Source organism: Meriones unguiculatus, chromosome 8 (genome assembly GCF_030254825.1).
Source record: "Meriones unguiculatus strain TT.TT164.6M chromosome 8, Bangor_MerUng_6.1, whole genome shotgun sequence".
Taxonomy (NCBI): Eukaryota; Metazoa; Chordata; class Mammalia; order Rodentia; family Muridae; genus Meriones; species Meriones unguiculatus.
Genome location: NC_083356.1, coordinates 73,985,296 through 74,002,922, shown reverse-complemented (window position 1 = coordinate 74,002,922; position 17,627 = coordinate 73,985,296). Strand labels below are relative to the sequence as shown.

Genomic DNA, 17,627 nt, shown 5'->3' with positions numbered 1-17,627 from the left:
ATGAATGCTGCTTGGCTAATTCCCTTGGGAGGGACCTTCGGATTCGTGCCCCTAGCTTCGGGCTGCATGCCTCCCAAGATGAGGAGTTTATCTGGAAAGGTGTGAGTGGCTCAGGGGCAGACGCTTGTTCTTAGCGACCTGCACCTGTCCTCAGCTCTCGCCGAAGGCCCAGTTCCTGGGTGGCATTTTCACTCTCACGCTTGATCTGAGTGCACAGCCCTGAGCCTGGGGTCTGACCTTTGCTCCCATGGCTGTCTTAGGGAAGACAGCACGAACGAGCTGCCCAGGATGGCCTGCAACATTGACCTCTCATCTGCTCCCCTAATGTGCAGACCAGATCCAGGGAAAACTAGGGCCCTCCTGGAGTGGGAGGACAGCTGGCCAGTCTCCCCACCTTCACAGCTACTACCCAGCAGAGTTGCTTTCCAGTGTGCTGGGATGGGGGTGTCGGTGTGAGCTGGGATCAGACTCTGCTCTCCCATAGCAACTCTCCCAGATGGGCTACTTGCCTCAGGGACATACTGTTCCCTGGTTCTGCGATTTGTCTACCCGTGTTCATACCCAGAGGGCAGACATCATGAAGACAGAAAATGGTCTTCCTCCTGCCCTCTGCCCTTCAGCAAGCTGATCAGGCATCATTCTCCAAAGGACAGGCAATCGCCTTGAAGAACTCAACTATGTCCGTCCCCAGCAGGCACCCTACCCTTGACACGCCAGCCACAAGCCAGCTGAACCAGTATCCAAGACAGTGAAGGAATGTCCGAGGTTTCACAAGCACCCAGTGCCTTCCTGGTGGTTGGCTATTTCCAGGGCCACCCTCAGGCGAGCTCTCCTGAGGCCAGCCTTAGCTGCATGTCTCTGTACCTCCATCAGTCCCAGCCCCATAGCAAGATGGCAGGCCTCAAGGTTACAGGCGTCAGATGGTTAGGCAGCTGTGGCCTGCCCCAGGCTATTGTCACGGTATTTTAGGAGTAATCAGTGCTGTTAGGAGCCTTGCCTAGCACCACGGGGTCCTCTTTAGCCTGTCTGCACATGCGCAGAGGTGATACTCAAAGCCAGGTTCCATGGCCAGACATGGTGGCACATCCCTTTAGTCCTAGTCCTAGAACTGGGGAGGCAGAGTCAGCAGATCTCTGTGAGTTCAGACTAGCCTGGGCTATATAGAGAAAACCTGTCTCCCCCGCCCTCCCCCCCCAAAAAAAAAGCCAGGTGCCAGATCTAATCCCCAGATTTCTGAATGTGACTTTGTTTGGTCTTCACAGAGAAAGGTGGATTTCAGTGAGGCCATTAAGGTGTCTGTTATCCAGGAAAACTGCTTTCCTCAAGAAAAAGGGGTAGAAACACATCACCAAGACAGGGGAACAACACTGAGGCCTCTACCCGTAAAGGGACGGGTCCCTGGGGCTGCTGGGAGGGTGGTCTTGAACAGTCCTCCTCTGGGCCTCTGGAAAGAGCAGGTTACACGTGTCCTTGGCGCTCTGGCCTTCAGAACCCACCCTGCTCTCCAACTCCTTTAGCCCTTTCTAGTATACCCCTTGGTGAAATGCGCTGGGACCTGATCTGGGGCTGATGGCGTGTATGACCTTGGGTCTACCAGGCAGGTGACAGGGCTGCCGTTGTAAAGTCTGGGCACAGACAGCACCCACATGGAAGGGACCACCGCTGCTCAGGCAGCTCTGTAATCCTCAGCCTGCTTTCCCTTCTCTCCCATTCCCAGGCCCATCCGCCCACCCCCTCCTCACCTTTCCCGTGGCACCGTGAGACACATACTTGGCCCCTTCACGCTTGGCAATTTCCACCTGTTTGCGAGCTATGCAAGGCCTGGCAAGGGAGGTGCCCAGGAGATATCGGTCTTCATAGAGGGCGCTGGACTGGATGGCAGGCCAGATGAACTCTTCCACAAACTCCTTGCTCACATCTTCAATGAACACCTGAGGGAGAGCAGCTGTGAGAGGGAGCCTAGCAAGGATCAGGGTCCAACATGGATACAGGGAGCCCACAGCTGTTCAATAGCCATGCAAGATCAGAGCCTTTCCTTCTGCAGATCACTGATTCATTCCAGCCAACCACACTGACAGTCTCTCTTCTGCGCCTCTGGCAGACATTACTAATCAACCCCGATGTACCATCCAGCATCCTTCCCAACATGATGAGACTCTGGTATCTCCTAAGATCTGGAACAGAAGCTGTCAACCAGGAGTGAGCTTCCCTAGAAGGAAATTGATAATACCCAGAGATTCGGTTGACACAATTGCTGGATTTGGTGATGGGAAAGAGCTTGGAACGGCTGGTAAATGAAGCTAGGGACACTGCCGAGCATTCCAAATGTCCAGGCCAAGCTGCCATATGTGAAACTGCCGAGACCCCAGTCCTGAGGAAGGAGGACCCTTCCAGAGAGATCAGCGAAAACAAACTGTATTGGGGGCTGGAGAGATGGCTCAGTTGCTCAGAGCACCAGCTGACCTTGTAGAGGACCCAGGTTTGACTCCCAGCACCCACGTGTAGCTCACACCCATCCGTAGCTGCAGTGCTAGGGGACCCAACACCTTCTTCCGATGTTTGCAGGCAGCAGGCACACACATGGTGCACAGACATGCAGGTACCCATACACAGAAAAAATTAAATATATTACACATTGCACCATGGCTGGGATGCTATTCGCTGTTTTCGTTAAGGCAGCGTTCATATAGGAAGCACAAAAGTATCAATGTGTGACTCCGAATGCTCAGTACAGGAGTCCAAAGGGGTGAGGAGACCAAAACACCCGAGGAGTAGCGGGCACAACACAAGCCTCCGAGCAGACACTGGCTGAGGCTCACTCTCGTCCTTGGCACTCAAGAGTGTTTTCCTTCTGCTAGATAAGGGTGAGGCAGCCCCCCACCCCTCCCGTCTCCTCCTCCGAACAGCCCTGCACAGAGGAGATTCTCATTCCGGGCTTCAGGCAGGGAGTGACTGGGGCCCGCGCCTCTGGCTCCCTCATCTCCTTCTGACCTGCTGTGGAGCCCTGCAGAGCCAAGCAAGTGCAAGGGTCCTGCAGGCAGGTGGGCTAGCGCCTTTCTGACCACCTCTGGAGCATCTCCTGTTCCCTCCCCAAGTGAAAGGTCATGCCACGGAGCAGCTCACAGACCGCGCTGAGAGGTTGTGGGAGCGGGCCCATCTGGGGTCCACATTCCATGTTGCCTACACCCAGCATAGGCCTGTCTGTCAAAGGTTAGAGACACAACAGACACTGAGCCTGGCAGGAGTTTCCTGAGTCTGTTAAAAGGATGGAAGGATGGGTAGATGGACGGTTGGAAGAGGGATGAATAGTGAACAGGTGTAGGAGTGGACTGAAAAGAGGACAAAGAGATAAGGGGAGGGGGGGGAGGACAAGCCAAAGGATAAAAGGGGAGCTGGATGGATGGGTGACAGGTAGATTGGGGGGTGGGCCGATGGACAGGTAGATGGATAGGTAGGTTAGGAGGGACATAGGTGGATGGATGGATAAGTAATAAGTAGATGAACATATGACGACGGTGTTCATATGCCTCAAAGCAGCGCATTGGATCTTGCCCTCCTGGAAGCAAGAGAGCCAACTGGAAGGAATGCAGGGATGCAGGGATGCAGGGATGCCAGGGGACGGGAGCTCTGCTGCCCCTCCCGTCACACCCCCGCCTAAAGCCTCTCACATCTACCTTTTTGGCTCCAAGCTTCAGCGCCTTCTTCCTGGCTTCCTCAAAGTCTTCCTTCTGGCCAATGTTGGCCTGTGGAGCAGAAACAGAGGCCAGTAAGCCCAGGGCAGAGAGGGTGTGAGAGGATCAAGAGGTCCCTGGGTGAACCCAGCCAGCCACCGTCTGCACACAGCTGGCCTCAGCCACCCCAGAAGTGGGCCCTCATGACGGTGGTGAGGTGGCAGGAGGAGGGAGGGAGCTGAGGGGGCACTGAGAGGGCGGGGCTCTGCAGCAGCCCGCAGTGGCCCTGCGGGGCGGGGTGTCACTGGTTTCCCTGGGCTGTCCCTGGCAAGGCTGCTCCTGGCACCTAGGTAGTTGAGTCGCAGATACGTGTTGTGATTACCCCCAGGTCTGAGGCTTCCCCTGAGCCCAGGCAATACTTGCCCTGGTCACAGGAAGGGACCAGCTTATCCCAGCTCCCTGGTGGGCAGCGGGCCTGAGCTCAGAGGTGCTCAGCTTATTGTGCCTGTGGACTTGGACCCACAGGCTCTGCTCTCCAGGCCCTGGATCTTCTCCAGGCCCAGCTGTAAGTTCTTGTCTGAGACTGCCCAGCTTTCAGTCTGGGAGGTGGCAATTCTGGGGACTGTAGGGCTAGGCCCGCCTGCCTCTCTCTATCTCTCTCTCTCTCTCTCACATACTTGCCACTCATCAGGTGACTTTGAGCAAAGGGATTTCCCTGCTCTCCCCTTACTGTCTTGTCCTTTGTAGCAGATGACAGGGTCAGCTGCCTGCATATAGAGACCCCCACCTAGCCAAGGCCAACTTCACTGTCCAAAGCAACAGACTCATTTCCTCAGACAGTCTTCCCTGGGAGGATCTTTTCCCCAGGGATGATGGGAGCAAGCTCCTTATGTCCTTCCCTCCCCCAGCCGACCTAAGTAGCCAAGCTGCAGCCATAGAGAGGAATGCCTGGAAGGTTCGACTCCAGCCCATGGGAGGAGCCTGGGCTCTCCTGCCAGCCAGTGAGCCTGAGACAGCTGGGTTTTGATTTTGCTAGTTGTAGAAAGGTCAAGAAGGAAGCCATGTGAGGACAGATGAGGGCAGGTGCCTGGATCTAACCTTGCCTGAAGCTTTCATTTTCCCAGACTTCTGCTATGAGAGGCAAGAACCGCTTTTTGTGTTTTTGCTTTGTTCTTTTGCCTTCAGCTGCTCTGGGTTGGAGTTACAGAGTTTCTAACTCGGAAGCTTGACTAAAAGCAGCTGTGGAGCTGACAACGGGGGTGCAGGATCTCCATTAGGGATGTCAGTGCTCCTGGATGGGGAAGCAGCACCAAGCACAGCATCTCTCTGACCACCTATTGGCCATCCTAAAACTGAAGGCTTCTGCTAGGACTCTGTGCCATGTTGACACACAGGGACCCTCCTTGGGCAGAACAGTAACATACCGAAGGCCATGTCCCTTCCATCCCTGTCACCTTCCTGAGAGCCAGCCTTCCCTGGCTCTGAGGGCATCTCAAAGCCAAAGAATGGAGGCAGCTCAATGACCAAGACGCCATTTCCCTTCTGGCTCAGGACGGTTGTTGGGAGAGAAAAGCAAGGCTTGGTAGAGGGGTGGTGATGTGGGGGCAGAAGGAACAGAGAGCAACAGAGGCCAGGCCGGAAGGACTGAGGCACCCACAGGCATGCCGGGCATATCCTCACCAGGTAGGCGATGACATCATAGCCTTGTTCCTTCAGCCACACGAGGATGCAGGAGGTGTCCAAGCCACCGCTGTAGGCCAGAACCACAGAGCCCTTGCCGGACATCTTGTCTGGAGAGAGCAAGAAGGAATGTGTGATGTCGAAGGACCTAAGTCCCTCCTGGCTCCAGCCCCACCCGGGGGAGCCCTTGGATGATAAACCACTGGAATGCTGGGAACAGACTGTCCACCTTCCTGCATGCACCCCTCCTGGAGGACCCTGACCTGACTGCTCTGTATACATCCCCCACTCGGGATCCAAGAATGATGATGGCAGTGGTTGGGGCTAGAGATAAGAAGGCAGATGTTGGAGGCAGACCCTACCAGCTTAAATGAGCCTCTGAGACTGAGGAGCTGGAGCAAGGCCAGTGCTTGAGGAATGTGTGGAGAGTGGGAGGCCGGGAAGGGGTCTGGACTAGAGCGGCAGGCAGCTGACACGGCCTCTTTAGAACTGCTCCTTGCAAGAAACAGTGGGTCTTCAGGGAGGTCAGTGGTCAAGGTCATAGAACAAACAGCTCTAGAACAAAGAGAAAGGCTTGGAACTTGGCTCCTTGCCCAGAGAGTGATGCTGCCTCCCGCCTTCGGGTGGCCAGGAGGCCATGCGATAGATAAGACACTTGGTTGCGGGCTCTTCTCCCTTCTTCACTCACTGGAATTTGAGGTGCCCTGTCACCCTCTGTTTTCAAGGGGTAGTAACTCTGAGAGACCCAAAAGACCCCCGCTATTTCTGTCATTCAACTCTAAAGGGCCTCAAAGACAGAGTCTCTTGTGGAAGATGGGAAAACGGGCCCAGAGCGAGGAAAAAGACAGGCAGAACCTCTCTGTAGCCTGGGGCTCTTTCCCAGCAGCCTCCATAGGCATTCTACCACAATCACCCCACCCTTCCACTAAGGTACTTCGATGTCGTGTCTCTGTGTCATCCCAGCTGTTTCTCTTGCCCCGCAGGCTCCCTGAGAGCCCTTGGTCTGCATCCTAGCATGCCCTGTATGTGGCCCTGAGGGCAGGTGCTATCTAGAGTGCCCTCCATGCTGAAGAGGAAGCTTGGGGTCCTAAACTCAGCCACCACCCAGGTGGTAACATGTCAGGGGGCAGCAGGGCCAGATGAGGACCCAGGCCTCAGTGTCTCACATTTCCACTGGGGTCGCATGGCAGATACTGACATTATGATTCCTAACAGTAGCAGAATTACAGTTATAGAGTAGCACAATCGACATGAGAAACTATCAAAGGGTTGCAGCGTTAGGAAAGCTGAGAACCACTGCCCTCCAGCAAAGGCAGGTAAGGTCCTTATTAGATGTCCCTGGGGGACAGGACAACAGACAGTCCTGCACAGACCTAGGGAATGCTGCAGGCTCGCCTGGCTGCCATCACTACCATGAAGACTGTTGGGCTCGGCTCCCTGAGCTCTGGTGGCTTTCCCAGGCTACCCAGCACCAAGCTGCAGGTAGACTTGGGAGCTTGAGCAAAGACTATGCAGCCCCTCCCTCCCCCCAGGGCCACTCTCTAGTCAGCCCCAGGAGATCTCTCACAGGCCCTGCTGCTATCCTTGGGACTTAAAGAGGCAGACACCTCAGGAACAATGTGGTTGGTGTAGGGGCTGGTTCTCCTGGCTGCCTACAGTCTCCAACAGGCGGCACCTGCCTGCTTGCCCACCCCCAGCCAGCTGCCCTGGACCTGGGCTGCCGGTGACTCAGCAGGTCTTGACCCTGAGAGCCAAAAGATGGTGCCCATGGCAACTGCAGCTAGGCAACTGGCCACGGAGGATAGACGGAAGGAGTGAGAAGAAAGGAGAAAAGGACCAAGGTGGAAAATACCTGGATGGCAGATACGAGTTCCCGGAGTCTGTCTTTCTGGCCGGTGAAGCACTCTGTAAAGGCAAATGTGATTTTGAGACCCCTGTGGCCATTTGATGCTGTGAGTGGCCTGCCTGAATCAAGAGACACGGAGACCCGTGTCAGCCAAGCACTGAGCTTCACCTCAGCCCCTCGCTGCACGCACAGAAATCACCCAGTTTGACACATTTTGTAGGCATTACCCAGGAAGCCATTGTCACACTCCAGCCAGCTCAGGGAAAGCCCCAGCTTCATTAGCCTGAGGCCTGAGTTCAGAGCCCTGGCAACTGTTTTAAAAGCTGGGTGTGGTGATGCGTAATCCCAGAGGCGGAGACAGGCAGCCCCGGAGCTCACAGGCCAGCCAGTCTACCCAAATCAGCGAGCTCTGGTTTCAGTGGAGAGGAGGCTGGGGTCACGGCTCCCTGCTGAGGGCACTGGCTGCCCTTGCAGAGGACCTGGGTTTGATTCCCAGCACCCACTCGGTGGCTCACGCCACGTGTAACTCCAGAGGATTTGGCACCCCCTTCTGGCCTCTGTGAGCACTGCACACATGATACTCACCCACAACACATTAAGTGAAAAGGAACAGGGGTAAATGCGGAGAGTGACTGAGGAAGACATCCAGTGTCTTGACCTCTGCACCCCCCCATACATATACAACAACAGATATCACATCAGGGCTGTGCGCAGTATCAAGCCTGCACACCCTCTGGAGGTGCAAAGGGTGGTAGGGAGTTCTCGGACATCTTAGGGTGTCTGGGGAACGGATGCTGCCTGCAGGTGACTTCCTCCTCCCGGCCCCTTCCAGTGAAGGATGCCAGAAGCCAAGAGGGTGAAAAGGGGGTGGGGCTCCACAGGGACAGGTCAAACCCCCGTCCTGCCTGCCTGGCCTGAGGGGTTCCACGGAGCTTTTACCCCCATTAGGGCACACATCCCACTTGGTTCTAATCTGCCCCTGCCATGAGCTGCGTGGAAGGAGCCATCTCCCAGGGCACCCGGGGAGGCCCTCAGCACTTCAGAGCAGGTGCTGCTCTTTGGAGGTCAGTTCCCTGTGGATGCCCTGACACGCGGGCTGCTGTGTTGCTCTGGGGCCTTCCCTGGGCTGGGCAGTGAGAAGGGTGTGTCCAGCAAGGAGCGTGTGCCTAAAACACAAGCCTGTCACGTATGTACCTGCCTTTGTGTGTATCTTTGTACCCCTAAGACTGGGTACCTGAGAAAATGTCTCTGTGTGATTGAGGGGTATGCACCTGAGCGTGTGTGTGTGTGTGTGTGTGTGTGTGTGTGTATGTGCATGCTCACACAAGCCATCCTTTGTAAAAATGCTGGGCTTGAAGCCACAGCCTGTGAGCGGGGTACCATCTTGGATCTCCATCTGAACAGGTGTCAGTAGCAGCCTGTCCCTGAAGGCAACATGCGTTGAGACTCTTGGGTTTTCATTCCAGCCTCTTTGGTGCTGAGCAGTACCCTGGCTGGCCTGATAGGTGTTTCCTGGGCATTGGCCAGCTGGCTCTTCACCTATTCTGCTAACTAACACAAGCCTGGCCTTCTCTTCCTGCCCTGACAACTAGTCACCAGATGACAGACAGCTACCTGGGCTGTCCATCCATCCCCTCTCCAGCTGCTGCCATCCTCACTCAGTTCAGATTGGCTTGTCATTACTTCTCTTTTGAAACCCCAACAGTACCTGGCCCCGAAGATTCCGAGATGACTCGGTTCACCTCTCCTATTTTGTGTGATAAACCTAGACTGCAATCCCAATACTGATCAGCAGGAGGCGTACATCCTCCTACCCGACCCAGCCTGCTTTCATTTGATGAGCCAAGGAGGCAAGTAGGGAGACTGAGCAGGTTTTACTAATCTCCGGTGAGAGATACCCAAACCTTATCTAGTCTAGTTGTCCTGGCAGGTGTGAAGACACTTATATCCATTCCTCTGGCTTTCAGACTGCTGAAACAATGGACCCCAAGGAACTAGAATTTCCAGGAATCTCAGGCTGGGGGAAGGGAAAAGCTGAAGCACTGGTACAAGCCAGAGAAGGAACCTTTCTCCCAAGAGTCCACGCATGGTGGTGCACACCTTAAATCTCAGCACTTGGAAGGCAGATGCAGGGGGATCTCTGTGGGTTTGAGGCCAGCCTGGTTCCAGGCCAGCCAGGGATGCACAGCTTCTTGTCTCAAGAATAAATACGTAAGCAAACAAACTGTGAGAGCGGATGTCTCGCAGTTAAGATAATGATGGCCGGGCCACACCTTGAGCAAGACTGCTCAGTATGCTTGCTTCTTGCATTATTTAAACCTAAACCTTGTGTCAGGACGCCAAAGTTTTACTATTAACTGTCTTTTTAATTGAGTTATGGGGGAAAGCTGGTGGAGTGTAGCTTTTAGGGGCAGCCAGGGCCTGTGCTCTGACGCCAACAGCTCCATTCATTAATGCTACCATCAAGGGGTCTCTGGATACCCAGCCTTTCTCAAGTCTAGGGAGAAACCAATCTCAAATGAGCGAGGAGCTAGGTCCTTGGGAGATCAACTCTGCCCAAAGCCTTCAGCAAAGACAGGCTGTGTGCTCACAGCCCGGTGGAGGCGTCTGGCTGACCTCGGGGCATCCAAGGTAAAGACGAGGTGGGCCATGAGAAAATGCTGGTGCAGCAGGTGGGCTGGGGCTTGGCTCCACCCCAAGGCTCCTGGACTGTCTGGCTTCCTAAGCCCAGAGCTGGCAGGCAGTTGGGCAGGGGCGGGGGCACAAGCATAACCAAGGACGATAAGAGTGTGGGCTTCCTGTTTGGTCCTACCCTGTGCTTGGCCTCTGCAGAGAGGTTGGGGGAGGTGGCAGATGGACTGAAGTCGCCCTTCATTTATGGAGTCCACAGGCACTGGGTAGAGCCAGAATTCCTTGGGCAGCCCTGTGGGCCCTTTCAATGCTCCCCAGCTTTGGGTGGATTGTGAAAAGACCCTGAGAAAGGGGGTGAGGGCTGGAAAGGAGACTATTGTGTCCCTACCCAGCCCAGCTCTTGGCTCCCTCTGCTGCCCCCCTCCTTCTGAAGGCCTTGTCCTAGGGGGAAGGGGACCCATTGAGCAAGCGTGGCAGACCGTGGCCACAACTCCCAACAGTTTACTGAGCTCTTGGACAGCCTGCGATCCCCAGTCCAGCACGAGGCTGGTTGCCCCAGAGCCGGGAGGGTGACGTCAGGCATCACCTGCCGGGTCACTGGCCAGGAGGAGGAGATGCAAGGGGAGGGATCAAAGGAAGGGTTTTCCTGGTCTACCCCCGGGGAAAGGGCAGGTCTGCTCCTGCCAGGGCACTCCTAGATAGCCTGACAGCCCCACTTTACAGAGGGGAATACTGAGAATGCAGCTGTTTCTCCTGGAGATTTCCCTCCGTATCACATCGATCCCGCCTCCCTGGAGAGGGGTCCAAGGCGGTAACAACTCAGAAGCAGACGTTTCCTGCGAAGGGGCTCCTCCCAAAGAGCCAGCCAGCCAGCAGGAAGCCCCACCCAGACAGCCTCGCACTGCACACCACCGGGAAGGAAAACCAGTCGCAGCCTAGGACCTGGGCGGGGTAGACACGGTCCGCGTGTTCACCTGAGCAGGACAAGCTCAGATTCAGGAGAAAGCCACAAGTCCAGGCCCCTTAGGGCGAGGAGGGACTGGTCCTCTTCCTCACTTTGAGAAACAGGCCTGTAGATAGACGGTGAGTCCGATCCAGCTTGGAGAGGGAATCAGAAGCCCCCAACCCTCTGGACTCTACTTGGAGCCTTCGCAACACACGGGCATCGTTATTAAAAAAGGAGAATACAGAAGGGACCTCTATACTCCACTTGTTCCCCAGACCCTGGATTCCCTAGGCAGAAGGAACGTGTGCGTCACAGCAAACCCGGGCATCAGGCTCCTTCCTTCCACCGACAGCGCGGCCCCTCGAGAGCGCCTTGTGTCCACCCTTGCAGCTGCTCGCTCCCTCTGGGATTCCTAGGACTTGACCCCGGCTAGAGACTGGGGACCAAGAGTGACCCGGAACTTCTTACCAGTGAGCCCAGGCGGCAGTGGCAGGCGGAACAGCAGGGCCGGGAGTGGCGCGCATCCCGGTTTATAAGCACAGGGCCTGGGGGGCAGGAACCCGGGACACGTGGGAACAGGCGCGCGACAGGCCCCGCCCTCGGGCCCGGCCCCCACTCCGAGCCTCTCAGAGCTCTTGGCCACCTGCGGGGTGGGCGTGGCCCGCCGCTCTCTCCCTGCTGGCCCCTCCCTCGTCCCTCGGCGCCAGCACAACCTCCGGGGGCGCACGGGCGTGGGTCCTTGAAGCTTAGGTTCCCCCCCCCTCCCGCCCCCTGATCGTGGCCGGCTGGTGGCGCCTCGGAGGGTGGCAGAGGCTGGAACCCGCGTGACTGGCAGGCTAATCGCAGTCGTCTTGCAAGAAGCCTTGAAAGCGCTTCAAGGCAAGGGTGAAGATGCAAATTGCTCAGGCTCAGAGACTGTGCGCCCACCTCATTTAGTGGCTGAAGCACCTGCCCTCAGAGGCCCTCGCTTCCCCTAACGATAGCCCCCAAGCCAGAGCCAAGGGTCCACAGGATAAAACAGGAAGGAGTTGGCCAAGGAAGGCCCGGCATCTTCAGGTCCTGACTGTCTCTCCTCAGCCTGGCACCTGCCCAGATTGCCCTGGGCTCTCAGTAAATGGAGAATCAAAGCCTGGCTGTCTGCTGATCCATCAGAAGGTAGGGAAGGTTGAGGTTCACAGAGGTGAAGCCGCTGGCTTGTAAATGAAACTGGGGGCTGTGGCCCACGTGAGCCGGAAGGCTGAGCTGAGGTTTCCCAGCCTGCCTGAGCCCTGCAGCTCACAGGACGGCCCCTGCTCCAGTGAACTGCAGCTCTCGGGTAGATTCTAACCCCAGCCAGCTCCACACCCATGCTGTGTCCTGCCTGCCTTACTGCGTTACCCTTGGACTCTGGGTGTCCTGTGGGGTTCATCCAAGCCCCGTTCTCTGTCTCCTGGTTTTTTCAAGGCTAGAAACAGCAGCTGTGGGGCCATCCAGGAGGGAGAAAGTGTTAGACACATTTGCAAATACTGCTCTAGCTGCAGGATTCTCTTGAGCTCCTGGCCCTGTCCTCCAATCCAAATGTCGCCCAAGATGTTTAGAGACACCAGTTAGCCAGGGGCAGCTTGAGGCACCTGCCAAGAGACTATGACAGCTTTTGAGCCACTTTGAGGCCATTCCTTCCCACTTACAGACTCAGCTTCCTCTTTGTAGGGCTGGCCCAGAAGGCAGGGCAAATATCTGTGTTAATCTACCGTTTCCATCTTCACTGCTACCTTTTACGAAATATGTAATTTTTAATCCACTTCTACCATCAGGAACTGCAGCACAGAGAGAGTGTGTGTCTTTCCCAGGGCCACACAGCAAGTCTGGGACACGGCAGAATTAGAACCCAGCAGTGTGATTTATGAGCACCAGGAGACAGAGGTCAAGGGCAGGGGCTTAGCCGGCTCCTGGAGCAGCCACATACTCTGCGTTCCTCCACCTTGGAGGTGGACACTCAGTCTGGCCAGTCTTCATTCTGCAGACCAGTTCTGGAATCTGGGTGGAACATGACCCAAAAGGATTCACCCCTGGAAATGAATCACCTTGACCTTTGACCTTCATCTTTCCCCCTTCCCACACCAAGGTCAGGGCTCCTTAAGAATCTAGATTAGTGATTTAAAAAAGAAAGAAGGAAAGGAAGGGAGAGAGAGAGAGAGAGAGAGGACAAGTTCTCTGTACGTATCCCTGGCTGGCCTAGAACTCAATAGTAGACCAGGCTGGCCTTGACCTCTTGGAGATTCACCAACTTCTGCCTTCTGTGCATCTCCACCTCCTCCACACTCTCTACCTCCTTGTTTTACTCAGACCACAGGAGTTTTCTTGCTCCAATTTTCATCATGCTCATTTCCCTGCTCAACTAGATTGTCCTGCAGCCCTTTCTCTATCCAGCAGTCCGAGGCTTCCTGAAACTACAAACCAGAGCAGCACACACACACACACACACACACACACACACACACACACCTTCAAGGTCTTTGATGGGCCAGTAAATGGCTCAGCAGATAAAGGCACTTATTACCACGCCTAATGACCTGACTTTGACCCACAGGACCCACACAGAGAACCAACTGACTCCTCCAAGCTGCCCTTTGACAGCCACAGGGGCACCAAGGCACACATGCAAACCCCCAAGGCACAAGTACATGAAAAAGAAAAGAAAAAAATTTTTTGGTGATTTAGCACTCTGTCCGCCATGTTAACTTATGGCTGTTCTAAGTGACTGTGTAAGTGTGGGTCTGTTTCTTTCGCTGTGTTCTGGCGCATTGGTTTATTTATATGTGGTCATGCCATTGGTTCTGTGCTGTCTTGGTTCTTGTAGCTTTACGGTGAGTCCTGAAGTTTAGGAAATGACCGTTTGGCTATCTGTTGTCCTCGGCATTTCCATGAAAGAGCAGAAACACCCTGTCTGTAAAAAGCCTGGGGCCAGAGCTGGGACTCAGTCGTCAAAGTGCTCGCCTGCCCTGCACCAAGCCCTGGCTCCAGCTCCAGCACCACATGGACCAGCTTCGGTGGCACACACCTGCAATCCCAGCACCTGGGACATAGAGGCACGAGGATCAGGAGTTCAAGGTCATCCTTGGTTACATAGTGAGTTTGAGGCCATCCTGGGCTTTGTGAGAACCTGTTCCCTACTTGTTGGGCTTTGGGTGTGGTGCAGGCCATTGAGCCCAAGGCTGAGTTAATGTTCTGCCACTGAGTTATCCCCACAAATCTCTACACCAGCTCAGGAAAGAAGACAATCCTGCATATTCCAGTCCATGAACATGGTACATCTCCATATCTTCTTAATTTTTCTTAACACACAAAAAAGTCCTCAAAATATTTTAAAAACTATTCATTGGTGTAAAGTAAGCAACAAGAAAGGCATGGAAAGAGTTGCTTTAATCTGTGGGAGGCGACGTCCTGATGTGGCCTTCACTATGGAGGCTCCAGGTCCCCAACTTAACCGAGAGATGTGTCCAGGAAACCATGACTTATATGTTCTCTTGGGGGATGGGGCTGAGATGGGGCCTATCATGTAGGTCTGGGCTAACCTGGTGCTCTCCCTGGAGCTCGGGCTCCTCTCAAATTCGCACGGTCCTCTTGCCTTTGCTTCTGAGTGTCGGGGTTATAGTCTGCACCACCAGGCCCAGCTACACCTCATTCATTGTTTATTTGCCAGGGCCGGGGGTTGTAGGCTTTGGCACTGCACAACCAACTGGGCTACAACTGGGGCCTTGAAGGACACAGTCTCGAGAGTCAGGAAGCTACCCCTAGTTGAACGTGGACTCTCAGGCAATAATGTTTTAAACGTATAGACTAAGGTGGGTTTGTGGCATAGGTCTTTGTCCCATTTCTTGGGAAATGGACAGTAAATGAAATTGAGTTCGAGCCCAGCCAGGCAACACTGTGAAACCCATCAAAAGACAAAGAGAAATGCTGTCTAGATAGCAAGACACCAAACTGGAAGAGATGGGGTTAATAAATCGAGACTTGAGGAGTATAGCTCAGACAGAGCACTTGACTAGCATGCATGGAGCCCTGGGTTCAATCCCCAGCGCAGCATGAACCAAGCATGGAGGGTCATACTTGTAATCTTGTCACTTGGGAGGTGGAGGCAGGTGGATCAGGAGATCAAGGTCATCCTCAGTTATATACTGAACTTGAGGTTAGCCTGGGACTCTCGAGAGCCTATCACACACACACACACACACACACACACACACACACACACACACACGTCTCTCTGTGAGTATATATACATTTGTGGGTACTGCTGAAGAGTCCAGAAGAGAGTGTCGGGTGTTTATCATGGGTGTTACCCTATCACCCTCAGTGCCTTGGAGCTGGGGCTATAGGTGGGGGACCCTTGGCTTGTCATGTGGGTGCTGGGATCCAAACTCCGATCCTCAGGACTATGCAATGCAGCAGGCAAGATCTCTCCAGCCCCCTGAGTGGGGTCCGCACCTTTCCTAGGATCAGAAGCAGACACCAGTGTCTGGGCCATTATCTGTTGCGTTCCTATGCATGGACATCCCAGGGCTGCTTCCCACGCATGAGGCCTGTTCTTGCAGTGTGCCCTTTGCCCGTGACAGGGGTCTTTGGTCCTTCTGATCCTTTCCCTCCTCCTTCTAACCATATACCGTCACCTTAGCACACGGAAAAGTCCTGATGTCTCCAGCAGCACAATTCAAAGACCATGAGGCTCTGGTCCCTCTGCTGTGGCCTTAGCTTCACCCCTGCCTCAGCCCTGGCTTCCTACGCCCACCACTTGCTCACCACACTGTCTGAGGCATGCTCTGTCTGGCAGCCAGGTGGTCTCTTGAGGTACAGCTTGGACTGTTGTGATCACTTGTGCTGAAGGACAGACTCAATGTATGTGATCTCCCAGCAACCTATGCATGCAGCTGCGGAGAGGCCTCCTCCTGGCTTCTGTCCTCTGCCACCCAAGGGCCCTCTAGCTGCTAGTGACAGAGGAGTCAAGAGTGTATTCAAGGTCCTTGCTCTGCAGAGTCCTATGGTTGGCACCAGAAGGCACTGTGCCACTGTCCAAGTTTGGGCAGAATGACCAGAACAGAGAATGACCTCCAGGCCGGACCTCGGCTTGCCACTCTCACCCAGAGGGACACGGAGTCCAGTTGTTGGCTTCTTGGAAAAGCTGCATCAGAAGGTTTAATGAGTGACCTGCTGGGAGGAGCTGTTTTCCACCCGGATGGTGGGAAGAGCCTCAGAGGTCAGGTTTCCCAGGGGCTGGGTGGCTAGATGGGGCTGTGACCAATGGCAGCTGGCAGTGACAGGGCAGTAGTGGAAAACACCTCTTGTGAGGCTGGGCCCGGCTGCAGCACCAGCAGAGACTTCTATATGAGTCAACAGCTCCTGTGGGTGACCTGGGGCAAACTTGGTCTCCACTAGCTGGCCGAATGATGCTGGGAAAGTCGCTTTTCTCACTAGCCCGTTTCACAGCCTCAGACAGACAAGGGACAAAGGGAGAAAAAGCAGAGCCGGCTCCTGGGGAAGGGACATCCCTCACTGCCTTCCTTAAGCCCTTCCTCCCCATCTAACTTTGGCCTCCTCTCCTCTCCTCACTGCTGCTAAACAGTCTAACACTGAGACTGACAGCAGCTTAGAGCCATGTCAGAGCCATGTCAGAAAGCCATGTGGCCACGGGCAGAGTGCTCTCCTCTGAGCCTCCATTCCTGCGTCTGTCAAATGGGGACATTATTCCTCACCCCAGGAGCCTCTGGGAAAATAAATATGCTCAAGTTCAAGAAGGAATAGCTGGAGATTCACCAGATAGTGGCTTTACAACCCAGAGGGCTTGGGTGAGACCAGGGAACGTAGACAAGAGGGCCGCAGGGAGAGGGCTGTGCTCAGCTTGCAAGAATGACCGCTGCCGCTCGTCAGCCCCAGGGGAAGGCCCTGTCCTCCTCAGGACTACAAAGTTCATAAAAAGTTGACAGGCCAGCAGAAAAACAGCCCAGGCTCCGCTTCCTGACCCTTGAGTTTTCAGGAGGAGGGTTCATCCCAAGATCCTCATGGGTGGCCCTGAGATAAATGGAATCTGGAGGCTCGGGACACCTCCTCATGCCTTTCCCCCACATCCTTCTGTCTCCAGCCTGGAGTTCCAACCAAAGCGGCTAAGAGGGGTGGGGCTTTTTACAGCTTTCCTGTTGTAAGTGGTTGAAAGAAGAAAATTTCAGAGTGAAAATACCAAACTTGCAGGGTGGTGGTGGCACGTGCCTTTAATCCCAGCACTCGGGAGGCAGAGGCAGGCAGATCTCTGTGAAGCCAGCCTGGTCTGCAAAGCTAGTCCAGGACAGTCAGGGCTACACAGAGAAACCCTGATTCAGAAAGGAGAGAGAGAGAGAGAGAGAGAGAGAGAGAGAGAGAGAATGCCAAGCTGAAAATGCAAGCATCAGGAAGAGCCCCCAGGGACCAGGCACCTTCTGGGGCAGGATTCTACCACTGAACTAACTCAGCTCCTGCTAGTGAAGCTTCAGTGGAGCAATACACACCCATAGACGCCTGTGCTGTCTCCAGCTGCTTTGGCACTCTGAAAGCACGAGGAGTGAGTTGCAACAGAAACGAGATGTCCCGAAAAGCCAAAAATATTTACTCTTTTATCCTTTACAGAGGAGTGCGCAGAACCCTGGCTTAACATAAACCTGTTTTGAAAGTAGAAGGCTAAACAGGACATGGAGGCACGTGCCTGTAATCCAAACACCCAAGGTTATCTGCAGCTACATCATGAGTTTGGGGTCATCCTGGGCTACATGAGAACCTGTTGCAACAAACAAACACCCAACAAAAACCAAACAAACAAAAATGAAAAGAAAGTAGATGTGCCCTGGGG

General features: G+C 54.6%; 1 protein-coding gene across 2 annotated transcripts in view; it reads right to left on the bottom strand.

Moving 5' to 3' along the window:
• Positions 1–11,366, bottom strand: part of Ass1 (argininosuccinate synthase 1) — a 46,973-nt gene extending 35,607 nt beyond the window's left edge. The window contains exons 1-5 of one of the 2 annotated variants that reach the window (XM_021653476.2): positions 11,243–11,366; positions 7,204–7,256; positions 5,352–5,461; positions 3,675–3,743; positions 1,743–1,931 (exon numbers count right to left, since the gene is read on the bottom strand). In XM_021653476.2, coding sequence (XP_021509151.1) covers positions 1,743–1,931; positions 3,675–3,743; positions 5,352–5,456 — 363 coding nt within the window. In that variant the 5' untranslated portion in view covers positions 5,457–5,461; positions 7,204–7,256; positions 11,243–11,366. Of the gene's footprint in view, positions 1–1,742; positions 1,932–3,674; positions 3,744–5,351; positions 5,462–5,713; positions 5,739–7,203; positions 7,257–11,242 lie in introns of those variants that run through there. The other variant, XM_060389903.1, reaches the window with a different exon arrangement.
• Between the last annotated feature and the right edge of the window lie 6,261 nt (positions 11,367–17,627).